This window comes from Crinia signifera, chromosome 6, assembly GCF_055691185.1.
Source record: "Crinia signifera chromosome 6, ASM5569118v1, whole genome shotgun sequence".
NCBI lineage: Eukaryota > Metazoa > Chordata > Amphibia > Anura > Myobatrachidae > Crinia > Crinia signifera.
In genome coordinates, this window is record NC_139222.1 from 26835189 (window position 1) to 26860966 (window position 25778).

The window sequence follows — 25778 nt, forward strand, 5'->3', positions numbered from 1 at the left end:
ACGTCCCTGTATTATTACTATAGATATAAGTGACGTCACTGTGAAGCTCCCAGATCCCCTCACCTCCCCAGTCACGTCCCTGTATTATTACTATAGATATAAGTGATTTCACAGTGACGCTCCCAGATCCCCTCACCTCCCCGGTCACGTCCCTGTATTATTACTATAGATATATGTGATGTCACAGTGAGGCTCCCGGATCCCCTCACCTCCCCAGTCACGTCCCTGTATTATTACTATAGATATAAGTGACGTCACTGTGAAGCTCCCAGATCCCCTCACCTCCCCAGTCACGTCCCTGTATTATTACGATAGATATAAGTGATGTCACAGTGACACTCCCAGATCCACTCACCTCCCCAGTCACATCCCTGTATTATTACTATAGATATAGGTGATGTCACAGTGACACTTCCAGATCCCCTCACCTCCCCAGTGATATCCCTGTATTATTACTATAGATATAAGTGATGACACAGTGACACGCCCAGATCCCCTCACCTCCCCAGTCACGTCCCTGTATTATTACTATAGATATAAGTGATGTCACAGTGACGCTCCCAGATCCCCTCACCTCACCAGTCACGTCCCTGTTATTATTACTATAGATATAACTGATGTCACAGTGACACGCCCAGATCCCCTCACCTCCCCAGTCACGTCCCTGTATTATTACTATAGATATAAGTGATGTCACAGTGACGCTCCCAGATCCCCTCACCTCCCCAGTCACGTCCCTGTATTATTACTATAGATATACGTGATGTCACAGTGACACTCCCAGATCCCCTCACCTCCCCAGTCACGTCCCTGTATTATTACTATAGATATAAGTGATGTCACAGTGACTCCCAGATCCCCCACCTCCCCAGTCACCTCCCTGTATTATTACTATAGATATAAGTGATGTCACAGTGACACTCCCAGATCCCCTCACCTCCCCAGTAACGTCCCTGTATTATTACTATAGATATAAGTGATTTCACTGTGACACTCCCAGGTCCCCTCACCTCCCCAGTCATGGCCCTGTGTTAATAATAGAGATAAGCCCCCTCACCTCTCCATTCAGCAGACAGATGAACTCCAGGGTGAGATTTAATATCTTCTCTGTCATATAATGGTCATCATCCATTCTCAGGCAGAGTCTCTACAATTCTTTCTACTTACAGTTGGAATTGAACTTCACCGACCGCACAGATCAATCTAGAAGCAGAAACATCAGAACAGCAATAGTGTTAGTTTGGTGAGTCAGATTCCTATCCTGTGCGGCGCCTCTAGGCGAGTGTCAGCTCTCTGGATTTGAGATTTCAGGGCACCTCGATTAATCCCCCTTTTTCTGTACTAAGGACTGCAGAGAGATAAAGTACCACCCCATCTGACCCGAATTGTCATTTTCCAGCACCGTCTGTAACATGACATTTAGGGGCTGATTGGCTGGTGCATTATTTCTCTCCACTTTATCACAATGCAAAGCTTAGCTCATTTCCCCAATTATGTGACAAACACATGTGGCCTTTTAAAGCAAAATGTATAAAGCAAAAAAAAAACAACCAAAAGTTACTTGTTTCACCACACTTACATGGGCAGCAGCAATGTCTCCTCTATGGCGGTTTCCACTAAACTCTCCCCCACCTGAATGAACCGGATGTTGATTTCCATAAAAATAAATGTGACAAGAGCAATTGTTACTACTTCTGGCCAATCAGGCGACCGCCAAGGTCTGCGCTTGCGCTCAGCGTGTGGTTGGAACCGCGGAAGTATGAGCCCAAAGGGGGAGGGGGACATCGACAGACACACAATCCGGTCTGTGGAACGCAGAACACGGAAGTTAGGTGAAACGCACAGCGCGGAAGTCGGGTGGAACGCATAGAGCGGAAGTCGGGTGAAACGCACAGAGCGGCAGTCGGGTGGAACGCAGAATCCGGAAGTCAGTTGGAACGCAGAATCCGGAAGTCATTCGGAACGTTGAACGCGGAGATCTTTCCTTTGATCTGTCAGCAGCAAAGTACAAAGAGCTGATTTGTTTCCTCATTCACAGTGTTTGCAGGTAAATGTTGTCCTTATATAGGAGCTGATACTGAATAATTATAAAGAGTTATAGTAAAGTATGGAGTCCTATGTACAATGGGTGCATGTTGATTAGTAGTGAAAAGAAGGATCTGATATGTTTCTTAATTAATATTAATTGCAGGCATCAGTGTTCGTGATTGCAAGCGCTGATACTGCATGCACATTGTACACAGGGGCTGTAGACTGTGGGGTAATAATCCTATTTGTGCAATGTGGTACAGTAGTAGGATATCAGAGGTAAGGGGACTGTGTAGTCCATAATGGGCCGGTCATTGTATACCTTCATGATATATGATCAAAACTATGGAAGGAGGTGGGAGGATCTGGCCATATATTTGGGGCATACTACATTTTTACGGTTAACGCCCGAGATTAAGTGGGTTTTTTTTGGAGAGATTAAGCCTTAAATTGCAATGATAGCTCAGCACCTAAATGAGGGATGTGATAGTGATTGAGAAAACAGCTGCCTGCAAGAGATCAAGATCTGATAAACCAAGAAGCATAATGTGTATGTGTAATGCTGCTGATCATATGTACGGCTTATTCCCAGATTCTAGGGACAGAATAGTGGTTATACATGATACCCTGTGCTGGTTAAACACGTGTAATACAGTTCTGTATTCACATCACTGAGGATGGACAAGGACAGGAGTCACATGACAGAGAGGATACTAAATCTCACCCTGGAGATCATCTACCTGCTGATTGGAGAGGTGAGGGGGTCCGACTCCCGGAATGTAACCGAGATCTCTTTTATCTCTAATAGTGAAACAGGGAGGGATTCTGGGATTGATGCAGGACATTCTGGGACACATTTTAGTGGTAGTTATACTTTGTTTTTATTGTGTCTCCCATAACACAGGATTACACAGTAGTAAAGAAGACATCTGGTGAATCTATGACTCCCAATATATGTCCCGGAGTGTTAGGAGGATTGGGCAGGACTCAGAGCCTCATCCTGGATCCTCCACCTCAATCACTGATACATGGGAAAGACAATGAGCAGATGATCCTGGAACTCACCTATAAGATCATTCAGCTGCTGACTGGAGAGGTGACTGCTGGGAATGGGACATTATACACTAACAATGAGGGAGGTGACCGCTGGGAATGGGTCATTATACAGTAACACCGGGGGATGTGACTGCTGGGAATGGGGCGTTATACAGTAACACCGGGGGATGTGACTGGAGAGGTGACTGTTGGGAATGGGACATTATACAGTAACACCGGGGGATGTGACCGGAGAGGTGACTGCTGGGAATGGGGCATTATACGGTAACACCGGGGGATGTGACCGGAGAGGTGACTGCTGGGAATGGGATGTTATACAGTAACACCGGGGGATGTGACCGGAGAGGTGACTGCTGGGAATGGGGCATTATACAGTAACACCGAGTGATGTGACCGGAGAGGTGACTGCTGGGAATGGGACATTATACAGTAACACCGGGGGATGTGAACGGAGAGGTGACTGCTGGGAATGGGGCATGTCACGGACCCACCGGTCGCCTGCTCCGATACGTCAATCTGAGCAGCGCCGGCCGTGACTGGGGTTCACTCAGGACACTCGGGTCCTTTCCTTGAGGTACACTGCCACCAGCCAAAACCTGATTTTAGCGCCTGAAACTGCGCAAGGGGCGGCTTGGCTCGCCCCTGACCATACACTACAAGATAACAATGGTAACGTTTTTCAGCCGTTCTCTTCCGAGGCTAATGAGTCTTAGGAACACAGAACCAGAACTGGGAATATGTATTATTTATTCCTAGAAATACTACAGAGCTTTAGAAAATAATTACAAGATTTTACAATGATTTTAAAAGTACACACAAGTTTAAATGCAAATTTCAGAAATAAAATAAAAGGAAAAAAAGACAGAACCGTATCCTACAATCCTGAAGTGGGGGGGTCCTCCACAAGAAATCTCTCGTCGCCTACAGCCTGCTTGCTCGACCCCCAGGTAGTGACACTGACTATCCCAAGGTACAGAGGTTTTATCTGCAGCCTCCCTCATCCCTCCCACCCTTGGGATTTTTAACCATTCCCTTGCTGAGCCTAGTGAAGGTCCCTAGATCTTTCCCATAAAGAATTTGTCCCTGCTTTGAAGTAGATCTTATACATTCCTCAAGTGATAAGAGGTCATTTAGTGCAGGGCCAGAGCCACTTTGGCCGGTTGGCTGGACACTATTGCTCTCCCCCCCAATCTGGTTTATGAGGGGTCTCAGATCTTATCTTACATCCTAACTCCAGAGGAGTCCACAGATGGCTACACTCCCTGGGTCACCAATAGTCCACACACATAATACATGACATGTTCTGATCTCCCACATAATAATCACAGGCGGCATGATTTTACCAAACATACCAGACATACATTGATGGCACAGATAATCATAACAGGAGGCATACGTTAATTTGATCGATCACCTGATCTGATCGTTACACCTCCCCCTTTTAAAATGGCGCACAGAGGCGGTGACCCACGTCACCGTCTCATCGGTGCGCTATTAACTACATCACCTGGACAGGTAGCAGTGGTCTCTGTGCTGAGACAGACTGCCACTGATTCTGCGGGATCTGTACTAACATTTCCCTATACTTGAAACCACCTGACCCATAGTCTGTGAGCACACTGATATAGTGGAAGCTGTGTCCCCCTTTTCCATCCTGGCTGGCATTGACACAGCCCACCACAGCTGTGCGTCGAACTCCTGGGCATGGATTCTCCCCTGCAGCTGGCAGTTTGGCCTTACTCACTGAGATCAGTACCAGACCATTCCGCCACACCCCAAACGGCCATCCCCCTGGGACTCGTAACTCGGCACGTTTAACTATACCACAGGTGTGGGGCATTCTCCCAGCACTATATACAGACTTAAAAATGTCTTCCCAGCACCTCTCCTGAGCTGACTGACCCCCCCTCCCCTTCACTGGGGGGAAGGTCCACTCACTCAACACCTCACACCTCATCCTTTTGTGAGGAGATTCGCCCTCTGTGTCTGTGTGTGTGAATTGTGAAGGGGGGCACGTTTCTGCAAGGGGGAATACCAGCAGGTCATTGTCCCCTGTCTTGGGAACATCCCAGCTCAGCTTTTCTGAGGTTAATATAGCTGAGTTTACCTGTGCTTCGCGGGCCCTCCCACCCTTCTGGTTACACACAGCAGCTTCCCTACTAGCCACTGGCTCTATTCCTGAAACAACCCTCTCACTGTACCCAGGGGTATCTTTCCCACTTCCCAGGTATGGGGCAGCCTGTGCAGGGTTGATTCTCAGTTCTGCGTGGAAAGCCAAGCTTTCCATGTCAGTCCAGGACACCTTCCTGAGCCTGACCTTCCCTCCCAGACCCGCAGGTTCTGTGGCTGGGGTGGTGCCACTGAGGTTCTCAGGAGAGGCATCCGTTATCCAGTGATGCTGGAAAAATGCACTCTCTGGAGAGTTCTCAGTGTCTGGAGGTAACCCCTGCTGTGTTCCTGTATCTATTCTTGTGTGGCTACAGTAAGGAGGGGGGTTTGGGGGGAAAGCTGCAGTAAGGGACACTCTCTCCCTATCTGACAGGTCTACAGTGCACACAGGGCCCACCAGGTCACTTATTATACCTGGTACCACAGTTCCCACAGTAGCGCAAGACATCACATTATCAACAGCAACATCACTATCATAACCTGGGGAGACATCCTGCAATACCTGCAAATTAGCCTGTGCATCTTCCACAACACATGGGGCCCATCCTGCTGGCTTACAATTGAACCATGGCAAAAACGCTATATCTGGATCCCATTGTCTCTGAGCAGGAATGGGGTTATCTGAGCATGTTGTCACCAGTAACTTATTGGCAGGTACATGCTCTGCCTGCAACCAACTCAGATCTGTCCCATTTCTGCAGTTAGCGTCCCCGGGCACCATGTCACAACCAGACATCACTGGAAGAACAGGGTTAACGTCTAGCACAGCAACCTTAATGACATCACCATCAGCACTCCTACCACTGATGAGTGAGGGTGTCTCATTCCCAACTAGATTAGGGCATTCATTTAACCCCACAAACTGGCAAGGATTACCCACTATACCTGTCTCTAACTCACCCTTCACCTGTACCGAAGGTACGGCACTATCACAGATCATCCCAGGGGCTTCACACAAAATAACAACATTGCAATGTTCAGCATGGTTACATACTACCTGAGATGCATCATATGGTTCAGAAGGGTTAGCGACAGATATGTGTGGAGTTAATAAAAGTCCCACATCAGTAGTCCCACACATACTTGTTTGCATACAGTCAGAAAGTCCCATCCCTATTCCCGACATAGTCTCTCCCCTGCATACTTTCACTATGCAGCCAGCCGCTTCCGGCAACAAATCTGGAGCAACGGGAGGGAACATGCTGCTCACATCTTCCAGCAGTTTAAACTGGACCTTGTGATGTGAGGTCTCTGGAACAGGTTCCACACCGATTGTAGCAGGCCCGGGTACCATGTCCATGAGGGAAACCCCGGTAGGCTGTGTCGTTGGTTCCATAGCTGGTGATAGAAGCTGTTCCAGGCGATTCCTTTCAGCCTCTGCCCAGCGGCACTGCTCTTTCCACCATGGAGTATCGAGCTTTTTACAATCATAAGCATATTGCTGCGCTATTTCAAAACAGTCCGTCAGGTCTCTCAGCAGTAACCAAGGAGTCGCATCGGGACCCCAGGTTAGGAACTCACCGCGATACATGCCAAAAACATTGCGCTCATCATTTCGTGCACGGGTGAGCCGCTTGATCATCTCCCAGCGGGACTTGTTGGGGCAGGAGATACCTTGCAGCTGACATTCTGTAGTGAGTTCTTCTGGGCTCATAAGCCTAAACGGATAATCATCACCATATGGGTCAGAATACTCACTGGGCTCTTCTGGTGCTGTAGGGGATTGGTACTCTGCAGTCTCCCTGACTGCCACACATCCTACAGTCTCCCTGGTGCTAGCAGAGATGTCACCTCTCTGAGCATCGGCTGTAGTGTCCAGGGCCAGCTCATTACTCACAACCAAGCTGACACTCACTTGGCTTCCTCTGTCTGCTTTCAAGACAGGGAACTGTGCCTGACGCGGTCCGGTGAAATTCGCGTCAGCGGTCATTTGGGACCTCTGTCCCTTGTTAGGCTCCCCATGATTGATAACAGAGTCCACACCATGATCCAACACATTATTTACTTCCGCAGACAGTAAAAGTTCAGTACGAAGCCCATCTCCTGCTAACTCAGTAGCCACGGCAGATAAAGTCTCACGTAAAGGTTCGCCATCATGATGCCCTGTATCATCCTCCACTGGTTCACCAACAGCGATCAGCCCCCTGAGCCTCACCAGTTCCAACTGGTACTCACGCTCGGCCTGACGCTCCGCAGCCTCTCTGTCCACAGTGGCTTTGCGCTCCGCAGCCTCTCTGTCGACAATGGCTTGGCAGTGCTGCACCAGCTGCAAAGCGAATACGGGGTTCACATTCTTAATTTGCCCGATAACAGCTAGAAGGTCGCTCGGCAGTGTAGACTTGCTGGGTCCAGCAGAAGGGTTTAACCCTGGCGCGGCATCGTTTGTACTGTCCAGTGCTGACTGAGCCCCTGGGGGTAGGATTGTCCATGGACTGGTTTCCTCCAGCAGCTAGAGTCCGATCGGCATCCACTAGTGCCTGAATCATACGTTTTCTACTCTGGCCAGACCAAGGGATATTCCTCCGCACACACACGACCGCCAGGTCATCTCTCCTCATCTGCTGGTAATCAGCCATCCGGAGTCTCACACTTGTCAAATAAAATGATAGGAAAGAAAAACAAGAGAAGGGAGGGAACAGAAATTGCATCCACTGTGTGACTTTTAAAACTATAGTAAAGCTCTGAGTTCTGATTCTGGTGATGTGGGTATTTCTCACAAAATTCTACCCACACTCACTTAAGTTCTTAAAGAGAAAAATGAATTCTCCACCCCACCGCTTGCCACCAAATGTCACGGACCCACCGGTCGCCTGCTCCGATACGTCAATCTGAGCAGCGCCGGCCGTGACTGGGGTTCACTCAGGACACTCGGGTCCTTTCCTTGAGGTACACTGCCACCAGCCAAAACCTGATTTTAGCGCCTGAAACTGCGCAAGGGGCGGCTTGGCTCGCCCCTGACCATACACTACAAGATAACAATGGTAACGTTTTTCAGCCGTTCTCTTCCGAGGCTAATGAGTCTTAGGAACACAGAACCAGAACTGGGAATATGTATTATTTATTCCTAGAAATACTACAGAGCTTTAGAAAATAATTACAAGGTTTTACAGTGATTTTAAAAGTACACACAAGTTTTAAATGCAATTTCAAAAATAAAAAGGGAAAAAAGACAGAACCGTATCTTACAATCCTGAAGTGGGGGGGTCCTCCACAAGAAATCTCTCGTCGCCTACAGCCTGATCGCTAGACCCCCAGGTAGTGACACTGACTATCCCAAGGTACAGAGGTTTTATCTGCAGCCTCCCTCATCCCTCCCACCCTTGGGATTTTTAACCATTCCCTTGCTGAGCCTAGTGAAGGTCCCTAGATCTTTCCCATAAAGAATTTGTCCCTGCTTTGAAGTAGATCTTATACATTCCTCAAGTGATAAGAGGTCATTTAGTGCAGGGCCAGAGCCACTTTGGCCGGTTGGCTGGACACTATTGCTCTCCCCCCCAATCTGGTTTATGAGGGGTCTCAGATCTTATCTTACATCCTAACTCCAGAGGAGTCCACAGATGGCTACACTCCCTGGGTCACCAATAGTCCACACACATAATACATGACATGTTCTGATCTCCCACATAATAATCACAGGCGGCATGATTTTACCAAACATACCAGACATACATTGATGGCACAGATAATCATAACAGGAGGCATACGTTAATTTGATCGATCACCTGATCTGATCGTTACAGGGCATTATACAGTAACACCGGGTGATGTGACCGGAGAGGTGACTGCTGGGAATGGGACATTATACAGTAACACCGGGGGATGTGACTGGAGAGGTGACTGCTGGGAATGGGACATTATACAGTAACACCGGGGGATGTGACCGGAGAGGTGACTGCTGGGAATGGGACATTATACAGTAACACCGGGGGATGTGACCGGAGAGGTGACCGCTGGGAATGGGATATTATACAGTAACACGGGGGGATGTGACCGGAGATGTGACCGCTGGGAATGGGACATTATACAGTAACACCGGGAGATGTGACCAGAGAGGTGACTGCTGGGAATGGGACATTATACAGTAACACCGGGGGATGTGACCGGAGAGGTGACTGCTGGGAATGGGACATTATACAGTAACACCGGGGGACGGGGGATGTGACCGGAGAGGTGATTGCTGGGAATGGGACATTATACAGTAACACCAGGGGATGTGACCGGAGAGGTGATTGCTGGGAATGGGTCATTATACAGTAACACCGGGGGATGTGACCAGAGAGGTGACTGCTGGGAATGGGTCATTATACAGTAACACCGGGGGATGTGACCAGAGAGGTGACTGCTGGGAATGGGGCATTATACAGTAACACAGGGAGAGGTGACTGCTGGGAATGGGACATTATACAGTAACACCGGGGGATGTGAACGGAGAGGTGACTGCTGGGAATGGGACATTATACAGTAACCCCAGGGGATGTGACCGGAGAGGTGACTGCTGGGAATGGGACATTATACAGTAACACCGGGGAATGTGACGGGAGAGGTGACTGCTGGGAATGGGGCATTATACAGTAACACAGGGAGAGGTAACTGCTGGGAATGGGACATTATACAGTAACACAGGGAGAGGTGACTGCTGGGAATGGGACATTATACAGTAACACGGGGGAATGTGACCGGAGAGGTGACTGCTGGGAATGGGACATTATACAGTAACACCGGGGATGTGACCAGAGAGGTGACTGCCGGGAATGGGACATTATACAGTAACACCGGGGGATGTGACAGGAGAGATGACTGCTGGGAATGGGACATTATACAGTAACCCCGGGGGATGTGACCAGAGAGGTGACTGCCGGGAATGGGACATTATACAGTAACACCGGGGGATGTGACAGGAGAGATGACTGCTGGGAATGGGACATTATACAGTAACCCCGGGGGACGTGACCGGAGAGGTGACTGCTGGGAATGGGGCATTATATAGTAACACCGGGGGATGTGACCGGAGAGGTGACTGCTGGGAATGGGACATTATACAGTAACACCGGGGATGTGACCGGAGAGGTGACTGCTGGGAATGGGACATTATACAGTAACACCGGGGATGTGACCGGAGAGGTGACTGCTGGGAATGGGACATTATACAGTAACACCGGGGGATGTGACCGGAGAGGTGACTGCTGGGAATGGGACATTATACAGTAACACCGGGGGATGTGACCGGAGAGGTGACTGCTGGGAATGGGGCATTATACAGTAACACCGTGGGATGTGACCAGAGAGGTGACTGCTGGGAATGGGACATTATACAGTAACACCAGGGGATGTGACCGGAGAGGTGACTGCTGGGAATGGGGCATTATACAGTAACACCGTGGGATGTGACCAGAGAGGTGACTGCTGGGAATGGGACATTATACAGTAACACCAGGGGATGTGACCGGAGAGGTGACTGCTGGGAATGGGGCATTATACAGTAACACCGTGGGATGTGACCAGAGAGGTGACTGCTGGGAATGGGACATTATACAGTAACACCAGGGGATGTGACCGGAGAGGTGGCTGCTGGGAATGGGACATTATACAGTAACACCGTGGGATGTGACCAGAGAGGTGACTGCTGGGAATGGGACATTATACAGTAACACCGGGGATGTGACCGGAGAGGTGACTGCTGGGAATGGGACATTATACAGTAACCCCGGGGGACGTGACCGGAGAGGTGACTGCTGGGAATTGGGCATTATATAGTAACACCGGGGGATGTGACCGGAGAGGTGACTGCTGGGAATGGGACATTATACAGTAACACCGGGGATGTGACCGGAGAGGTGACTGCTGGGAATGGGGCATTATACAGTAACACCAGGGAGATGTGACCGGAGAGGTGACTGCTGGGAATGGGACATTATACAGTAACACCGGGGATGTGACCGGAGAGGTGACTGCTGGGAATGGGGCATTATACAGTAACACCAGGGGGATGTGACCGGAGAGGTGACTGCTGGGAATGGGACATTATACAGTAACACCGGGGATGTGACCGGAGAGGTGACTGCTGGGAATGGGACATTATACAGTAACACCGGGGGATGTGACCGGAGAGGTGACTGCTGGGAATGGGGCATTATACAGTAACACCGTGGGATGTGACCAGAGAGGTGACTGCTGGGAATGGGACATTATACAGTAACACCAGGGGATGTGACTGGAGAGGTGACTGCTGGGAATGGGGCATTATACAGTAACACCGTGGGATGTGACCAGAGAGGTGACTGCTGGGAATGGGACATTATACAGTAACACCAGGGGATGTGACCGGAGAGGTGACTGCTGGGAATGGGGCATTATACAGTAACACCGTGGGATGTGACCAGAGAGGTGACTGCTGGGAATGGGACATTATACAGTAACACCAGGGGATGTGACCGGAGAGGTGGCTGCTGGGAATGGGACATTATACAGTAACACCGTGGGATGTGACCAGAGAGGTGACTGCTGGGAATGGGACATTATACAGTAACACCGGGGATGTGACCGGAGAGGTGACTGCTGGGAATGGGACATTATACAGTAACACCGGGGGATGTGTCTGGGTGATGACTGTGTCACTGTGTTTGTCAGGTTCCTATAAGGTATCAGGATGTCGCTGTATATCTCTCCATGGAGGAGTGGGAGTATATAGAGGAACACAAAGATCTGTACAAAGACCTCATGATGGAAAATCACAGTCCCCTCCAGTCACTGGGTAAGTGATATATTAATCACAGTCCTGGCTGTATATGTCGGACCAGTCATCACTATAAGGCAGGACTACCTACTAAGCATTGCATGCCCTAGCATAGTAGTGTTCAGTTATAGAGATGCTGCAGGAAGGAGGTTACATGGCAGCTTGCAGGTTAGTGACTCAGCATCTATGTGAATACTTACACGGGGACAGTGGTCGGATATACCCCCCCTCCCCCATCCCATCAGGAGTGTGCTGTTATACTCCCACTACCCGGTGACTGAGGTGCAGTGGGAAGGTCCTTTCTATGTACACTGATTGTGGTTTATAAGCATCAGAGCAGCCGGACAAAATAATTCTTCATCTAGCACTTTTATAGAGAGATTCGCTGTGGGAAATGTATATGCGGTAACTATTGTAAGCAGATTGCACAATGATACTGCTTGTAGTAACCGTCAGTATAGTTAAGGGTTTAGTAAGTTTTCCAGAATATAATCTTTCTATCTGGGACAGGAGAGAGTCGGGCAAAAAGGAAGATAAATGTCTAAGAATGATTAATGATTGGTGGGTGAGGCCAAGCCCCTATCTGTTAAGGTCACACCCCCTTTTCAGGCGCCGATGTCTTCGGCACGTGGGGGGTGTGCTAGTGGCCATGCTGGCTGTCACCGACATCTGTGTTGTCACTGCCTTGTTTGTGATTTGTTATCAATAAATACCTCTCTAATGCAACATCATCAAATTTCTAGGGTATATTTACCAAGTGGAGACCTTGTGGATATTGTTTATTAGTAACTATAGCTCTAAAATTTTACTCCCAGGAACCTTTTCTACTCATTCTATACCAGTTTTTATATCATTTAATCCCAATGTATGTCTTCCCCACAGATTTTACAGAGGTGGTAGGACTATCCAGGGAATTCCAGATGCCTATTTCTCCAGATTTTATAACTGAGGATCACGGAACCATTATAAATATCCAGCCCGCAATCAATGAGCAAAAGATTCACTCTCTGGGAACTCAGGAACAAACATTTTATACAGAAGGAAATCTCAATGACTGTTATACTCCCACAGGGCATACACAGTATACAGCTACTCATAGTAAGGAGGAACCGGCCTCATGTGACGGAGGAGACATCGCACACACTGACCTATATACACCCACAGGACATACACAGTATACAGCTACTCATACTAAGGAGGAACCGGCGTCATGTGACGGAGGAGACCTCGCACACACTGACCTATATACACCCACAGGGCATACACAGTATACAGCTACTCATACTAAGGAGGAACCGGCGTCATGTGACGGAGGAGACCTCGCACACACTGACCTATATACACCCACAGGGCATACACAGTATACAGCTACTCATAGTAAGGAGGAACCGGCGTCATGTGACGGAGGAGACATCGCACACACTGACCTATATACACCCACAGGTCATACACAGTATACAGCTACTCATACTAAGGAGGAACCGGCGTCATGTGATGGAGGAGACCTCGCACACACTGACCTATATACACCCACAGGTCATACACAGTATACAGCTACTCATACTAAGGAGGAACCGGCGTCATGTGACGGAGGAGGCCTCGCACACACTGACCTATATACACCCACAGGTCATACACAGTATACAGCTACTCATACTAAGGAGGAACCGGCGTCATGTGACGGAGGAGACCTCGCACACACTGACCTATATACACCCACAGGGCATACACAGTATACAGCTACTCATACTAAGGAGGAACCGGCGTCATGTGACGGAGGAGACCTCGCACACACTGACCTATATACACCCACAGGGCATACACAGTATACAGCTACTCATAGTAAGGAGGAACCGGCGTCATGTGACGGAGGAGGCCTCGCACACACTGACCTATATACACCCACAGGTCATACACAGTATACAGCTACTCATAGTAAGGAGGAACCGGCCTCATGTGACGGAGGAGACCTCGCACACACTGACCTATATACACCCACAGGTCATACACAGTATACAGCTACTCATACTAAGGAGGAACCGGCCTCATGTGACGGAGGAGACCTCGCACACACTGACCTATATACACCCACAGGTCATACACAGTATACAGCTACTCATACTAAGGAGGAACCGGCGTCATGTGACGGAGGAGGCCTCGCACACACTGACCTATATACACCTACAGGTCATACACCGTATACAGCTACTCGCACTAAGGAGGAACCGGCGTCATGTGACGGAGGAGACCTCGCACACACTGACCTGTATACACCCACAGATCATACACAGTATACAGCTACTCACACTAAGGAGGAACCGGCGTCATGTGACAGAGGAGGCCTTGCACACACTGACCTATATACACCCACAGGTCATACACAGTATACAGCTACTCATACTAAGGAGGAACCGGCCTCATGTGACAGAGGAGGCCTTGCACACACTGACCTATATACACCCACAGGTCATACACAGTATACAGCTACTCACACTAAGGAGGAACCGGCGTCATGTGACGGAGGAGGCCTCGCACACACTGACCTATATACACCTACAGGTCATACACAGTATACAGCTACTCATAGTAAGGAGGAACCGGCGTCATGTGACGGAGGAGACCTCGCACACACTGACCTGTATACACCCACAGGTCATACACAGTATACAGCTACTCGTACTAAGGAGGAACCGGCCTCATGTGACGGAGGAGACCTCGCACACACTGACCTATATACACCCACAGGGCATACACAGTATACAGCTACTCATACTAAGGAGGAACCGGCGTCATGTGACGTGGGAGACCTCACACACACTGACCTATATACACCTACAGGTCATACACAGTATACAGCTACTCATACTAAGGAGGAACCGGCGTCATGTGACGGAGGAGGCCTCGCACACACTGACCTATATACACCCACAGGTCATACACAGTATACAGCTACTCATAGTAAGGAGGAACCGGCGTCATGTGACGGAGGAGGCCTCACACACACTGACCTATATACTCCCACATCTGACAATATGAAGGTCTCCTGTGAACCAAGAACCATTCAGACCAAACACAATGTCCACCAGACAAAACAAAAAACGCTTGTCTGCTCGGAATGTGGGAAAGAATTTAAATATAATGCTAAGCTCATCATCCATCAGAGAACTCACACAGGGGAGAGGCCCTACCCCTGCCCCACATGTGGGAAATGTTTTACCATCAAGTACAATCTCATAAAACATCAGCGGATTCACACCGGAGAGAAACCGCACTGCTGTCCCACATGCGGGAAATGTTTTACAAATGCCTACGACCTAGTTAGACATCAGAGGATTCACACCGGAGAAAAGACCTTCTCCTGCAGGGAATGTGGGAAGTTTTTTCTTTGTAGCTCAAGCCTGGCTACGCACAAGAAGAGCCACACTGGAGAAAAACCGTATCCCTGCTCCGAATGTGGGAAATGCTTCGTCAGCAGCTCCCACCTGGTCATACACCAGAGAATTCACACTGGGGAGAAGCCCTTTTGCTGCCCCACATGTGGGAAATCGTTTAGTAACACCTCAGATCTCGCAAAGCACCAGAGACTGCACTCCGGAGACAGACCGTATACTTGCACGGAGTGTGGGAAACGTTTTAAGATCTCCTCAGACCTCACTAGGCACCGACGAGTCCACACAGGAGAGAGACCCTACAGTTGTGGTTCATGTGGGAAATGTTTTTTTAGAAAACCTCAACTTCTTAAGCATCAGGCTATTCATAACGGAGAGAAGTTATAAATGGCGACATCAGCGGCAATATAGGCAAAAAGTGATACCCGGAGTGTATCCAATGGAATGTCACCAAATTGACCATGGACCCACAAATAGCATCAGTTTGCAGTTAGGGGGTGGACCCTAAGACCATTGTGCCCACTCTTTACTGCCCTGGTAGATGGTCCTAACTGCCATTTCACAGACTGTTCTAGATAAATGGCAGAAGCTGGTGCTTGTTGCTGTGGGTGACTTCATACATCACCTCCCATAATGAGATTTGTTACCTGCTTATCTCCACTAAAGCGATAGGCTGGGATAACTGAATCGGGTGTAGCCCCTTTTTGTAGAGGTTAAAGGTGACAAAACTATTATATCTTTGCATCACAATGTCAATAAGTGGCCGAAGTCTACTCAAAAGTGAAGATGCCCTATAAGTTTATTTTGTAATAAAACCTATATTTATTTGTAATTACAAGAACGAGAAATGGAGTATCTGCGCTGTTTTTTATTATTTATTTAATAATTTGCACCATGGATGAAATCACTTCACATACACAATCTTTATCTGTTTATGAATATTTATTTTCATTTATTTGTATATAAAAGATTTTATCATATAAAATACATTACAATTTTTATAGGCGGCCACCTACAGATATAGAAGAAGGTATTATAGCGATTGCATAAATATTGTTTGTCATGTAATCGGTATATACACGTAAATGTTTATATAAAAAACTTGATTTCACATATAAAATTAATCACATTTAAAGGGAAAAAATATATATATATAATAAAAATATATTTTCAAAAGAATAAAAAATATATATAACAGTAAGCTTTGTGACTTATAGCCCCAGGATGGCGAAAATTGCATAGCCAGTCCAGGTATCTAGAATTCTGGACTGATATTATATATTTTGAAGAAAGACTGAAATGAGCGAGTCACATTCCATATAGAACTTTTTTGTCCTTGGTTAAAGAAACAGTCTTTTTCCAATTAAAGATGAATTAATACGTAGGTTAATTTGTATGCATACACTTGTAACTTTAGATGACTTGGCGATATAAGCCTTTTGGACAAAAGTAAAGTGCACAGCAGTGCGTCTCTCACCTGCACAAGTTGTGCGTGGATACTTGTCCCAGCAGCGGGATAACTCGCTGCATATACCGCGCTCAGATGTCTGCACGGGCTGTGTAGATAATTGTCCCAGCAGCGGGACGTCTCGCTGCACACACTGCGCTTCGGTGTCTGCGCTAGTTGTGGAGTGTCCCTAAAAATACAGAACAACTAGACTTCAAACTATTATAGGTCAATTATTTATCATTTGTACAATTGTTACCAATTAGCGCCTAATATTCCACTAATTTAGTGGTTCCCCCTTTCCTATATTTATTTGTACTGTCTGTAGTGATTGCTTGCGATGCAGTATTGTGTGTGTATATATAGGCTTATCGTACTGTCCCTTTTACCCAGAATGCTCGTGGGTTACACAGGTCCTGTGGTGAAACGTAGTCAGCCAGCCACAGAACCTGTGTAATCCATGTGTCCCATTAAAAAGGGACAGTATGGTAAGCCTATATATGTATGTAAAGATTCTGTAGGCATCCATATTTTGGTAGCTTTTAAAATGAGGAAGCGATCCCACTGACTACAACATGGTGGCCAGCCACAAAAAGCATCATCTCTATGATGTGTTCGCAAGTCACATAAATATGTAAGTTTATTCATACTGTATGAACTAGCAGAATGTGTTATGCCCTGTACACACGGGGGCCACTGAGCATCTGTGCTTAGCGATGTGTGCTGCATGATCTGTCATGGCGATCACAGGATATATAATGCATGCAGTATATATCTAGTCAGCAGATAGTGACCAGCTGGACCGCGCATAGCCGTGCATTTGTAAGCAATCTAGTCAGATCATTTAGAAATGGGGCTTTAATCGTACCCATGTGTATGCCCCATAAGAGTCTATATGGAACTCTATAAATATTGCATCAAACGCACAGTTGGACATACTGTATATGACTGTTTTGCATATATGTACTGTGTATAAGCACTAAACCGCCTGTATATTCAGTCACTTCATACATTTATGTCTCCCTTTGCTTAGCGTGATGGGAAGTGGAGCAAGTAGTGTTCATTTTAGAAACCTGCAACTTTCAAAACCCATGCAGTTCCTCTTTCCTGCCTGGGGTGGCGCTGTCTGCTGTGGTCTCTCTATCACATTGTGGCCTGTATCTCAGTTCAGCACCAAAGCAGACAGCGACACCCCAGGCAGGAAAGAGGAACTGCACAGGTTTTGAAAAAGCCCTGGAATGAACACTAGGGCAAGTGAAGGGCAAGTACCAATATGTCTTCGCCATATGGTGTAAAATACCTGGTGCCTCTGAGACCCTACAAAGGGAGTGTCAAACCATATTCCTTCAAAACACAGAGGCGCCAGTGCCCTGAGAGGAGCTATTTGGCGCGACTGGAGTAACAGTAAGAGAGGACTCCTGTGAGGGGAGTAACTAGATATTCACAGGCCCCATAGCAAAAGTTTTTAAGGACACCCATTTAGCAACTGATGGTGATTAAATGTATGTAAAACATATTACTTAGACGGTAAAGATGGGCCCCCTTCAGCTCTGGGCCTCATTGCAGCTGCACCTATGGTAGTTACGCCTGGACTCCTCTGTATATTTTCATGTATGGCAAACGCCTGCATTGCATTTATCTTGCAGGTGACGGACCCCTGATGTAAAATGATGACTCCTCCCACTAAGTTGACTCCTCCCATTAAGAATGTATAGGTCACTACAGTGGTTGGGTAGATGAAGTCATGGACAGCTACCTTCATTATGTCACACCACTGCAGTAAGAATGCTCCCATTTAATTTTTAAAGGGAAAAACAGAACAGATGCTATACCCCCCCCAAAAAAAACATTGGTGTGAAATTATCCCCAGCCATATGTGACCAGCATTAGGACCTGCAGACAGCTCCCATCACCTGGTAACTCAGCCGCACCCATGAGGTTATAACACTCAGTGTAAGCAGGTGTGGTATAGCACGTCGACGTCAAAAAGTTCAACATGCGTGAGGTCGACACTGAAAAACGTCAACATGAGGAAACGGTCGATATGAGTTTTTCCTTTTTTTGGGGGGTGTCATTGTCGACACCTGAGCACACAGACCCCCAATTAGGGTACCGTATCGTAACGCTGCGCTCGGAACACTTTAACATTCCAAGTAGGAGTTCACATGAATGGTAAAGTATATATATTTTTTTATTGTGAAAAACTAATGTTGAGCTTTTCTGTGTCAACCATTGTGATGTCAATATATTGCTTGTGTCAACCTTTTGACCATGTCGACTACATGTTGTTGAATTATTGTGATGTTATATGTGATTTGAGCCCCTCCGACAATAAAAAATAAACGACAGTATAAAAAGAGTAAATTTTTTTGGTACTCTTTACCCAGAAGCGCGCCCATCACGGGCATCGCATGCACTAAAAAATCGCATGCGATGCGACCGACGCGATGCCCGCGATTTCCCTTAGGGAACAATGTTAAATATTCTAATTGACCCGATTTTCCTGTTCAATGTCTCAATTGACCCGATTTTCCAAAGGAAACAATGTTAAATGGCCCACAGAGGCCAAATAGGCACCCTGAAGTGTGAAATGGCCCCCACAATTGTTAACGCCACCCCACGATCAACGTCAACCCGAAGCGTGGCGAGCGGCGGCGGTACGCGTCCTACTACCTTTTCATACCCCCACTATCCACGTCGGCGTGGAGTTGAGAATAGAAAGTGTGGCGAGCGCAGCGAGGCGAGCGGACGCGGACACCTTCACAGGTATACGCGTCCCCTCGCGTGCTTCACAGCTCGCCACGCTTCGGGCTCGGTGGCTCGCTGCGCTCGCCACACTTTCTATTCTCAACTCCACGCCGACGTGGATAGTGGGGGTATGAAAAGGTCGTAGGATGCGTACCGCCGCCGCTCGCCACGCTTCGGGTTGACGTTGATCGTGGGGTGGTGTTAACAATTGTGGGGGCCATTTCACACTTCAGGGTGCCTATTTGGGCTCTGTGGGCCATTTAACATTGTTTCCTATGGAAAATCGGGTCAATTGGGACATTTAACATTGTTCCCTATGGGAAATCGTGGTCATCGCGTCGGTCACATTGCATGCGATTTTTTGGTCGCATTCAATGCGACCGACGCAATTTTTTTTTCCTAATGATGCCCACGATCAAAATCGTGGGCGCCCTTCTAGGTAAAGAGTACCAATTGTTATGATAAATTCTAAAAAGAATAATAAATTATAATACTTAAAAAAAATAAAAATATTGATAATGTTTTTACTGACAAGATTATGCAACTGAAACAAAACAGATCATAAAGCGGACAGGACTCCTTCAGGCATCAGATGGTTAATAATTTCCATAATAACCCCTATTGCGCTCTGACTGGAGCACAAGAAAAATGGCCGCCGCACGCCAGCCTGTGACTACGTAGAACGAACAGCATGCGCTCTAGTGTTCGGTGACGCCACGATGCCCATACATGGTAATCCAGTGGACCGCTCTAGCACCATAGAGACTGCCGGAAGTAGGGGGACGAGCTGCAGGAGTTTCCTGCCGGTGTTTTTGTGATGGGGAGTGACAATCTATGCTGCGGGCGGTGAGTGCTGGGTTCATGTTTATGTGGTTCCTGTGCATGATGGGAAAATTGTCAAAACTGAAGGGGCTCTAGAGTACACTGGTCCTCCAGTGCCCTGCTGGTGAGAGATGCGGTCACCATGGCGAGCTTTATCCTATATGCAGCATGGGCTCTGATGGTCACGTATTCTCTCTTCATCACAGGCATTCATCCACCCACCCACCTGGCTATGGTTATGGTGGCATTCTTTGCCTTGGCAGCTGCAGCCTGGCACCCTCAGCCAGGCCATGTGTGTAGTTTGTATGTTCTTCCCATGCTTGTATGGGATTACGGCACTTCAAGAAAAAAACAACCTACACATACTGGTAGGTTATATTAGGGGTAGGGAGGGGTAGGTGGGGGGGAGGGTAATCATCGATGGTATAGTTGGATGATGGCGCAATGTAGCCCTAGTGTGTGCTCTTTACATGTTGGGGAATCTTAGAGGCAACTGTATCAAGTGGTGATAACACATTTTGGCAAAATGGTCTAAGAGGGTTCTCCAGCCGTTAAAAACGGTGGGGTGTAACAATCCGGTATGCTGAGCGTATGCAGGTAGGATAGGGTGAGCACACTTACCGGACCCCTGTTGTTGTAATCTTCATTGGGATGCTGGTGTATGTATTCTGAACACTGGCATCCCCACAGTCGGTCAGCTGTGTATATCCTATGTCGGTGGTGTGCTTTCTATTGCTTGATTAATAATCCGCTTCTGGATGTCGCCAAACTTACGCGTTTCGCCGCTACCACTGAAATTGCACATCCATTTTCTGGCTTTTCTTATGTAATCCAGGGGATTTGATACGAAATCCCGGCGTTCAAAATCCCGACGCCGGAATCCCAACAAGGGGGGGACGTGGATCGCCTCCCCTTGTGGGCTCGCTGCGCTTGCCACGCGGCGAGCGCAGTGCCTCGCTACACTCGGCACGCTAATTTATTCTCTATGGGTGTCGTGGACACCCATAGAGGGAGAAAGTGTCGGGATTTCGCCGGTCGAGATTCCGGCATCGGGATTTTGAACGTCGGGATTCCGACTGCCTGGATTATAACTGCATCCCAATCCAGGGCTTGACATTTTTTTAAAATCTAGGATCCAGGCACATAAGTGCAGCTTATCTACATGGTCATTGCCAATGTTTACATGCTTGTTGCCATGGGTGATTACCCCTCCTCCACCCTCCCCACCATTACCGTGCACGGTAATGACAACTGCTGGGCAGAGCAGTGGACAACCCACCGGCTGTACCAGCTCCACGGCTACTTCAAATCTCGAGGCATCTCACGAGCCATTGTGAGCTTGTGGTCCGACAGCCAATTAGGAGCTATCACTGCCGCTTCTTATTCACTGCCGAACCGCAGGCAGGGATGCACCTTGCAAATCTGGTTACCAGGAAGCAGAATCTGGTCGCAATGGCCACCTGGCCCCCGGGATTTCTCGAGTCCTGATGTAATGTTGCGTTTTTTTTCCCCATACTCTTGCACACAAAGCAGCATTTATGTATTACCGTCAGCACAAAGCTAAAGTGATGCTGATGGGTCCCGGGGGGTAAGTTATCACCTCTTCCACTACACCTTTTCTTACATTACGGTCCTGAAACCTCTTGCATCACCGTGATTACAGATCTTCCCAAGCGGCAGAATCAAATGCGTTACATTTGCATGCAATATCGCAGATTGCATCTGCAGCAGTTGATTCTCAGGCTCTTGTGTGATACGCATGGGACTGCGCATCGCATTGGACCTGCTGTCACTCAAATGCAATTGAAATGCTTTTCATGCGATTGATCGATGCGATCACATGATAAGAGCCCAAATTGCTTGTGTATGGGGGCCTTTAGAGCGCTGAGAAAATAGGCATTTTAATACATTGCCCCTTATGCTGCCCATACATATGTGAGATATTGCGTGCAATCATTCTATTTCGGCCACATCTAGCCGATAAATCGAATGATTGCATGCATTTTTAAGCAGACATTTGACGCGATGCGCAGGCACGCCGTCGAATGTTGCATCGATAGATATTATGAGCTGCACATAATATTTATCGAATTGCATGAGCAATCGCATGTGGTTTTTAGCCACATGTGATTGCTCGAATGCAATCAGCGGCGGGGCCGGGATGGGTACCGGAGCTCTGGCGGGGAGCCGGTACCTTAATGCTGGGGACCTGACTGGAGGCATGGCGGCTGTGTAGCAGGGACCGGAGTGGTGGAGCTTTCAGGCGGCGGGACTCGGCAGCGGCAGCAGATGACTTTGAAACAATGGACGGCTCTCTGATTGGCTGGGGCCGCTGAGAGAGAAAGCAGAGGGCCGTCCCAGTGATTCAAAGTCACTGCTGCTGCTGACAAGTCCCGCCGCCTGAAAGCTCCACCGCTATGGTCCCCAGCTCCGGTCCCGCCTACAGAGCCCCACACCACCCCTCTTCCAGCACCCGATGTCCATCGCAGGATAGCATGCGACATCAGGTGCTGCACTGCGCACCACTTGATGCGATGGGACATCGCATTGCGATGTCCCATTGCATCTGATCGCACATATGTATGAGCAGCATTAGACTGTAATCACAAGACATAAGGTTGGAAAAAACACTTTGCGCTGCTCAGTGGATAATAATATATGTGTGAATTTCTGCTGAAGCAAAAAGAGTACTGGACACACTTAAACAGTTTTAAACTTTATATAAAATTATTAGACATACATACAAGACATAATATACAATAAAATATTATATTGAAAAATAATTCAGCAAGCAAGGTGGCGTTGATAGATTAATCAAAAAAAGGCTGATGGTACTCTGGCTTATTCCGGATTTAATAAAAAGGAGTTAGTTGGGGGTTAATCAGGGGTTAATTCCTGAGACTGGTTAGAGGGTTTTAAGACAAACAGATGGTAATTGTAGCAGTTAATGGAAGCACATACAAAGCTGGTTAGCGAGTAGATGGTAAACGCATGAGGTCCAAGCATATATGTGTATCCTTAATTTATACAGGCAATAACGTATCTCACCCTCTCCTCCTTGTGATGTTTTTAGGGGGTAGGCGGGGAGCCAGATGTTTCTGCGGCTCAGCCCGGGGGTGGTAGGTGGTAATGTCCTCCGGTATAACGAGGTAACCAGCGGGATGCACGGGGAGCCTGATGTTTCAATGGCTCAACCCGGGGTAGTGGGAGGTAATATCCTCCGGTATAGCGGGGTAGCCGGCAAGATGCACGGGGAGCCTGATGTTTCTATGGCTCAACCCGGGGTAGTGGGTGGTGTTGTCCTCCGATGTAGCGGGGTAGCCGGCGGGATGCACAGACTATGCGCTTGAAGGAAATGCCGTCAATACGGGTAGCTCCAAATGTGAGGATGTAGTAGCACAGCGTGTACTCTGGATAGCTCCGAGTGTGGGAGCGTGGTGCCGCAGCGTATAGTGCAGGTATCTCCGAATGCAGGAGCGCGGCGTCACAGCTGTGTCAGGGATCTCCGGAAATCAGCCAAGGCAGATCTGACGTCAACGCGTTTCGTCTCAAGAGAAAAAGTCTCTAGTTGCCATAGAGACGAAACGCGTTGACGTCAGATCTGCCTTGGCTGATTTCCGGAGATCCCTGACACAGCTGTGACGCCGCGCTCCTGCATTCGGAGATACCTGCACTATACGCTGCGGCACCACGCTCCCACACTCGGAGCTATCCAGAGTACACGCTGTGCTACTACATCCTCACATTTGGAGCTACCCGTATTGACGGCATTTCCTTCAAGCGCATAGTCTGTGCATCCCGCCGGCTACCCCGCTACATCGGAGGACAACACCACCCACTACCCCGGGTTGAGCCATAGAAACATCAGGCTCCCCGTGCATCTTGCCGGCTACCCCGCTATACCGGAGGATATTACCTCCCACTACCCCGGGTTGAGCCATTGAAACATCAGGCTCCCCGTGCATCCCGCTGGTTACCTCGTTATACCAGAGGACATTACCACCTACCACCCCCGGGCTGAGCCGCAGAAACATCTGGCTCCCCGCCTACCCCCTAAAAACATCACAAGGAGGAGAGGGTGAGATACGTTATTGCCTGTATAAATTAAGGATACACATATATGCTTGGACCTCATGCGTTTACCATCTACTCGCTAACCAGCTTTGTATGTGCTTCCATTAACTGCTACAATTACCATCTGTTTGTCTTAAAACCCTCTAACCAGTCTCAGGAATTAACCCCTGATTAACCCCCAACTAACTCCTTTTTATTAAATCCGGAATAAGCCAGAGTACCATCAGCCTTTTTTTGATTAATCTATCAACGCCACCTTGCTTGCTGAATTATTTTTCAATATAATATTTTATTGTATATTATGTCTTGTATGTATGTCTAATAATTTTATATAAAGTTTAAAACTGTTTAAGTGTGTCCAGTACTCTTTTTGCTTCAGCAGAAATTCACACATATATTATTATCCACTGAGCAGCGCAAAGTGTTTTTTCCAACCGTCTTTCTATTTTCTAATGAGCCCCCAGCAGACTCATTAAACACCTGCAGCAGCTGTGGACTAACTATTCCAACTCAACCTATTACTCTATTATTTTTCTCTAAATAGCGCCGGGACTGGTGGTTATTGTAGGAGCTTAGAACTCCACAATACCCTGTAATCACAAGACATACTCTGGTCTGTATCTCAGTGCTAAGACACAAGACTAGAGTGTTCTAGAAGCACCAGAGCAGAGATCGACACCCCAGGCAGGAAAGGGGAACTGCACAGGTTGTGACACGAGCAGGATGCTGAATGAACATGGTGTTCTATTTACAGCAGCGGATCACACAATGGTTTTCGTTTTTTATTTTTATTCAAGGATTCACTGTTTGCCTGTATACAGAATACACGGCAGCAAAAACTTGATCTGTACTATTTCTCATTTCGTGTTTTTCAGGCTACTATTATTTATAATTCTACTGCGTCATGGGATACAGTGGCGAGCATGCTCACATGGTTCAGTAAGTACCTGCACTGTGACATCCTCCCCCTACCTCTCCCATCTCTGCCATATGTGTAATCCTGTGTATAACACCTACGCTAGTCTTCCTTCCCTTTAGTTAGAGAGATATGAAAAATGCATCCGTGATTGATTCCACTCACAGGAGTGATTTGTTCTAGGGATTTTGCTCTGCTGGGATTTCATATTATCTAGTGATCATATGTGGTGTCCCTGCAAGAGTTTGTAATCTAATTACAGACCAGTAACCGGTATGGTTGGGGTGCACGGGATCAAGGAATAGGTTGGATATCGGAAACGGAACTGGTTGGCTGGAAAGAGTACAGTGGGAGTGTCCCATCAGGTACGCTTACTAATTTCTGCTTATTTGGCAG

General features: G+C 47.8%; 1 protein-coding gene across 3 annotated transcripts; it reads left to right on the forward strand.

Moving 5' to 3' along the window:
- The first annotated feature begins 1938 nt into the window (after nucleotides 1–1938).
- Nucleotides 1939–16214, forward strand: LOC146010129 (uncharacterized). 3 transcript variants are annotated; one of them, XM_083151043.1, is made up of 5 exons: nucleotides 1939–2047; nucleotides 2621–2783; nucleotides 2933–3124; nucleotides 11881–12004; nucleotides 12869–16214. In XM_083151043.1, the coding sequence occupies exons 2-5, from the start codon at nucleotides 2706–2708 to the stop codon at nucleotides 15760–15762; spliced, it is 3288 nt and encodes a 1095-aa protein (XP_083007169.1). In that variant the 5' UTR covers nucleotides 1939–2047; nucleotides 2621–2705; the 3' UTR covers nucleotides 15763–16214. The 3 variants fall into 3 exon arrangements, with proteins under 3 accessions (XP_083007169.1, XP_083007171.1, XP_083007170.1); XM_083151044.1 differs by lacking the exon at nucleotides 1939–2047 and adding an exon at nucleotides 2120–2307; XM_083151045.1 differs by lacking the exon at nucleotides 2621–2783 and having other exon boundaries at nucleotides 1958–2047.
- The last annotated feature ends 9564 nt before the right edge of the window (nucleotides 16215–25778 follow it).

What these genes read in the sequence shown, in the direction of transcription:
- LOC146010129 (XM_083151043.1), top strand. Translation starts at nt 2,706, where the DNA reads ATGGACAAGGACAGGAGTCACATGACAGAGAGGATACTAAATCTCACC. An exon ending in TTCAGCTGCTGACTGGAGAG is followed by an intron (nt 3,125 to 11,880) that starts GTGACTGCTGGG and finishes TGTGTTTGTCAG; the next exon opens with GTTCCTATAAGGTATCAGGA. An exon ending in CAGTCCCCTCCAGTCACTGG is followed by an intron (nt 12,005 to 12,868) that starts GTAAGTGATATA and finishes TCTTCCCCACAG; the next exon opens with ATTTTACAGAGGTGGTAGGA.